Source organism: Mercenaria mercenaria, chromosome 13 (genome assembly GCF_021730395.1).
Source record: "Mercenaria mercenaria strain notata chromosome 13, MADL_Memer_1, whole genome shotgun sequence".
Taxonomy (NCBI): domain Eukaryota; kingdom Metazoa; phylum Mollusca; class Bivalvia; order Venerida; family Veneridae; genus Mercenaria; species Mercenaria mercenaria.
In genome coordinates this window covers 47,474,349-47,479,863 of record NC_069373.1, presented here as the reverse complement: position 1 = coordinate 47,479,863, position 5,515 = coordinate 47,474,349, and the positions used below count along the sequence as shown (strand labels likewise).

General features: G+C 40.5%; 1 protein-coding gene across 1 annotated transcript; it reads left to right on the top strand.

The window, feature by feature from the left end:
* The first annotated feature begins 236 nt into the window (after positions 1-236).
* On the top strand, positions 237-2,603 carry LOC123527035 (uncharacterized). The gene has a single exon (XM_045306292.2). The coding sequence runs from the start codon at positions 237-239 to the stop codon at positions 2,601-2,603; it is 2,367 nt and encodes a 788-aa protein (XP_045162227.2).
* Positions 2,604-5,515: the final 2,912 nt, after the last annotated feature.

The window sequence follows — 5,515 nt, the reverse complement described above, 5'->3', positions numbered from 1 at the left end:
TCAGCGAGTCGGCCTTGGCTGGGTAATCATTGGTCAAGTTTGTTTGGGTCAGATCCATAAAGATGATGTTGTGAATTGCAACAAAACTTACACGTTGCCGAATGGTAGGTCCTCATTGTTTCAGCCATGCTCTAACAATTTCAGCATTGTTGAACGTCCGCAGTTTGACTATTCTGACGAAGGTCTGTTTGTGAAGACCAAGGAAGTCCGTCGAGGATAAAGATTTCTTACACATTATGGCTGATGAGATGAGAAGAGACAAAAATGGCAACTGGGTCGCCCCCATTCCATTCCGTTCTAATAGACCTACTCTTCCAAACAACAGGTCCTACGCACTCAGAAGAGCAAACATACTGCACACTTCTCTTTCAAAGAATCCTAAGAAACAAAGCCACTTTATATATTTCATGGATCAGATAATTAGTAAAGGGCATGCAGAGGAAGCCCCTCCTGTGAACGAATCTGAAGAATGTTGGTACCTGCCCCTGTTCGGTGTTTATCACCCCAAGAAGCCCGATCAGATTAGAGGTGTTTTTGATGCTTCAAGCAAATATCAAAACATTTCTCTAAATGACGTCCTACTGCAAGGTCCTGATCTCATTAATAATCTCGTTGGGGTTCTGTTGCGTTTCAGGAAAGACGAAGTTGCTGTGTCTGCCGATATACTACAAATGTTCTATAGCTTCCTGGTTGACAAAAAGGATCGAAACTTCCTGCGTTTCTTTTGGTATAAAGAGAACGATCCCACAAAGGAGTTAATTGAGTACCGTATGTGTGTCCATGTCTTTGGAAATAGACCATCCCCTTCAATAGCTAATCTTGGCCTCCATAAAACTGCTGATCTTAGCGAGTACGAGTATGGTAGTGACGTGCGATCTTTCATTTCCAATGATTTTTATGTTGATGATGACCTGACCTCATTACCTACAGCAGATCAAGCAGCTGACTTGATGAAACGCACACAAGCAGCCCTGCAGATTAATGGTTGTTTACGTTTGCATAAGATTGCCTCAGATAGTGAAGAGGTACTGAAAGCCTTTCCCCAAGAAGATCTTGCTAAAGATCTTGCATCTTTAGACCTCTCTAAAGGTGACCTACCTATTCAAAGAAGTTTAGGTCTTTCATGGAACCTGTCTGCAGACAGTTTTACATACCTGATACCTGGGTTAGATAAACCTTTCACTCGGCGTGGTGTACTGTCTGTTATCAATAGTCTATACGATCCTCTAGGTTTTGTTTCCCCAGTGACTATTACAGGAAAGGTCTTGCTCAAGACCGTGCTAGCAGAAAAATGCAGTTGGGATGAACCGTTACCAGAGAGATTCCTGTCGGAGTGGAAAGAATGGACAGATTCGTTAAAATCACTGCAGCAGTTATTGATTCCAAGGACATACCTAAACCAATCACTGAGTCTTACTTCAGACATTGAGCTTCTCTTGTTCTCTGACGCTTCTGAAAAGGCAATTGCATCTGTAGCATACTTAGTGAGTCGGGATTCTATGTCACAAAGGCAGTTAGGTTTTGTTATGGGCAAGGCTAAGGTGGCGCCCTCCCGTGGACACACCATTCCGCGTCTTGAACTGTTCGCTGCTGTTCTGTCTGTTGAGATATCTGAGTTTATCCTTGAACACCTAAATGCTAAGATACAGAGAGTAAGGTACTTTACTGACAGCAAAGTAGTACTTGGGTACATTAGCAATCGCACTAGACGGTTCTACACATACGTATCTAACAGGGTTGAACGAATCTTGAGTTCTTCACAACCCACACAGTGGTTTTACGTGGAAAGTAAGCTAAATCCAGCTGATGCAGGCACTCGAGGCATTTCACCAAGTCACATGAGTGAAAGCCTTTGGTTAAAGGGGCCCCCTGAGGAAATATTTGCCAAATGGCAGCAGCAACCCAGTTTTAAGATACAAAACCCCGAAGGAGACAAAGAAGTACGCCCAGAAGTCACTACCATGGCAACCAAGGCTTTGGAGGAGGATGTGCCTTTGTTAGCCCCCAATCGTTTTGAGAGGTTTTCCTCTTTCACCCGACTGGTTAAGGCCGTCAGTATTCTGCAACACGTTTGCATGCCATTCAACAAGTCCTGTAGTTGTGTCGGCTGGCATCTCTGTTCTGAGGCTTCTGCCAATCATAACCTCTCTAAAGCCCAAAATTTGATTGTGAAAGTCTTTCAATTAGACTCGTACAAAGCAGAGATTCTCAGTCTTCAACAAAAGAAAGCATTGCCATCAAATAGTTCGATTCTTTCTTTGAACCCGTTCTTGAATGAAAATGGAGTGCTTGTGGTCGGTGGGAGACTCAAACACTCTGACCTTCTCATAGTGGAAAAACACCCAGTCATTGTGCCTGGTAAGAGTCATCTAGCGACACTGCTGGTTCGGCATTTCCATGAAAAAGTTTTGCATCAAGGGAGACATTTTACAGAAGGGGCTATTAGGGGTTTTGGATCATCGGTGGCAAAAAGAAAGTGTCATCTTGTGTGTTTAGCTGCGTTCAGTGTCGCAGACTCCGCGGTAAAAGACAGAACCAAATCATGGCAGATTTGCCAGCAGAAAGGCTCACACCCGCTCCACCTTTTACCTATGTTGGAGTAGACGTTTTTGGCCAATGGTCAGTTGTCACAAGAAAAACTAGGGGAGGGCAAGCTTCAAATAAAAGATGGGCTGTCCTGTTCACCTGCCTCACCATAAGGGCCGTACACATAGAACTCATAGAGGAAATGACTTCATCAGCTTTCATAAACTCTGTCCGGCGCTTCATTGCTCTTCGAGGAAACGTATTTGAATTTAGGTCTGATAGGGGGACAAATTTTATTGGCTCAACGTCTGATTTAGGGATACATTCAATTAATGTAGAAGATGAACCAGTCAAGAAACTTCTACAGAAAAGAAAGTTAGTTGGGTTTTCAACCCACCACACGCTTCACACATGGGTGGTGTTTGGGAACGCATGATAGGGGTTGTACGCAGAGTCCTTGATTCAGTACTTACCAGCTCCAGTTTGAGAAATTTGACCCATGATGTTCTTGTTACGTTTATGGCCGAGGTGTCGGCCATAGTAAATGCACGACCACTAGTCCCGGTTTCCTCAGATAGTGAGGCTCCTGAAATTCTGAGCCCTTCAATGTTACTGACCCAAATGGTTTCTCCACCGTCTGCTTTCACTAAAAATCTCTCTCTGAAGGACATTTATCGCGCAAAGTGGAAAAGAGTCCAGATCCTAGCAGACCAGTTTTGGAGTAGGTGGCGCTCAGAATTTCTCTCCCTACTTCAAAACAGACGCATGTGGAAGGTCGAAAAACCAAACCTAAAACAGGGAGATGTAGTTCTTATGAAGGACGACACGCTTGCAAGAAATCAGTGGCCTTTGGCTATCATAGTCGAAACTTTTCCTAGCTCTGACTCAAAAGTGCGTTCAGTGAAGGTCAAGGTCATTCGAGAGCAGAAACCAGTCCTACTTACCCGCCCAGTGACTGAGCTTGTCTTACTGTTAAGCGAATGATGTACTGTTAAGAAATCGATACCTTTCAGGTTTTGAGTTTAGGAAATGACATTTTGCAGTTGTTATTATTTTTTTATGTACATATTTCATAGATTGATAAGAGATTTTCAGACATTTGACTGTAACAACTTTAAGCCTAGATCTAGTCATGTTTCTCATCTTTTTATGTATACTTTTTTGCTTTCAAGTCAAGAATTTTCTAGTCAAGAATGCTTGTATTATGCGTAGTCAGTGTACATATATTTTATGATTAATAAGGTCCAATGAAGCATTGTCTCTTAAATCTATCAACCTTTGTGAATTTTGCATAGTATTGTTTTATTAAATGTGCTTTTATATCTATGTTAAAATGATCATATTTCAAATTTACGTCAGTTTTATTATTCTCACTTTATTTGGGAATAATTTGAAACAAATCCATTATGTAACATTAGGATTTAATTTCTGCTATGGTTTCATTGTTAAGTACCGTATTTTTCCTAGATATAATATTTTGTTCAGTACCGTATTTTTCCTAAATATTTTGTTCAGTACCGTATTTTCTCTAGTGTGTGCACTACCGTAAAAATCGTTTAAGGATTATTGAATAATAAATAAAGCGATGTATTTTAACATCGGACGGGGAGTGTTATGTTAGTACCTCAGTGGGGCGTAAGTTCCTTTCGTTAATTGTTGGTATTTTCAAACTTTTCGGGTTTTAAGTAATTCTCTAGACTTTTCGTTCTCTCTTTTTGAAGAGTAAGCAGCATGTTTTTTCGGTTTTTAGCGGTTCCCGCAAAGATGTTAAACGATTCCTTCTTTTCATGGCCACACGGTGTAAGTTTAAGGCTTTCTCTAGTTTTCTTTGATATAAAACTTCTATCATATATATTAAAGTAGACTATTTTTCGCATGTAGCTTACTCCAATGCTTGCTATGAAAATTTACATTTCGTACTAAAATATTTCGTACCCGATGTTTCGTACCTAAAATCCACTTTAGAGATTACATTTTTATATTCTTTTTTATGCATCGTAATATGAATTTATTCAACTGTTTTGACATAATAGACAAGTCAAATGGTTTATCGCGGCCAGAAATTTGTACAAACCGGACAGAAGTTGCGAAACTGTCATTTGTGCAGGAATGAAGCGTTTACCATAATATCCAGTACTGGACAGGTATAGTGACCATGCACGGACACAGCCAATTTTCTCAGAGGGGGTCCGATCCCCTGCCCCCACCCCCCACCCGCCCTGGAAATTTTGCAATTTGGCACTTCATTTTTTGCATTCTGGGACAGTTTTATGGACTAACCTGTTAAATTTGCGAAAATGATAAAATCAAGCTTTCTTGAAGGTAAAATTCTTAGTTTCTTTTAGATAAATAATATGAATTATGTCGGGGTCGTATGTAGCAGCAGCCGCATATACTTTACATGCAGTCCTAATGTTGTCTTTTTCGAAAAACATTTTCTTTCCTTCTTGTCTTCTTTCCTTTTTTAAAGATTTTCCAGGGGGGGTCCGGACCCCTGGTCCCCACCCCCCATCTGGATCCGCGCATGGTGACATATGGTCATATCATGCTTTCTGTTTATGCAGGTAAACTTGTGTTTGGTTAAATTTCAACAGAGCACAATTGTCTGAACAGTGTACAAACTCATTACTGTTTTTTCAGGCAAGGGTGGAAAAAAAGTGGTAGACAATGAAAGCAGTAACATTTTTATTAAAAAAATAAACAATGAGACAAACATTTCCAACATCTTTGGACGGTTCAAAAATCCCATGTTAAACATACGATAAAGCCCGAAACGCGTGAAAATGTTCCGAATGTAAATCGGGTGAAAGATTATGCGTCTAGATTGATTAAACTGGGCGAGTCTACTTACTTATTACTTGAGGATGAAAAAAAAACGTGTTTTTTAAATGTTGCTCTTAAACAAGGGTGGCGGTTGAACTACTAAAAGTACAACAACAGTTGATTCACAACAAATCGTACGGTATGTTTTATAATCAGTAGAAGCTAG

Coding starts and splice junctions, on each gene's coding strand:
- LOC123527035 (XM_045306292.2), top strand. CDS start 237: ATGGCTGATGAGATGAGAAGAGACAAAAATGGCAACTGGGTCGCCCCC.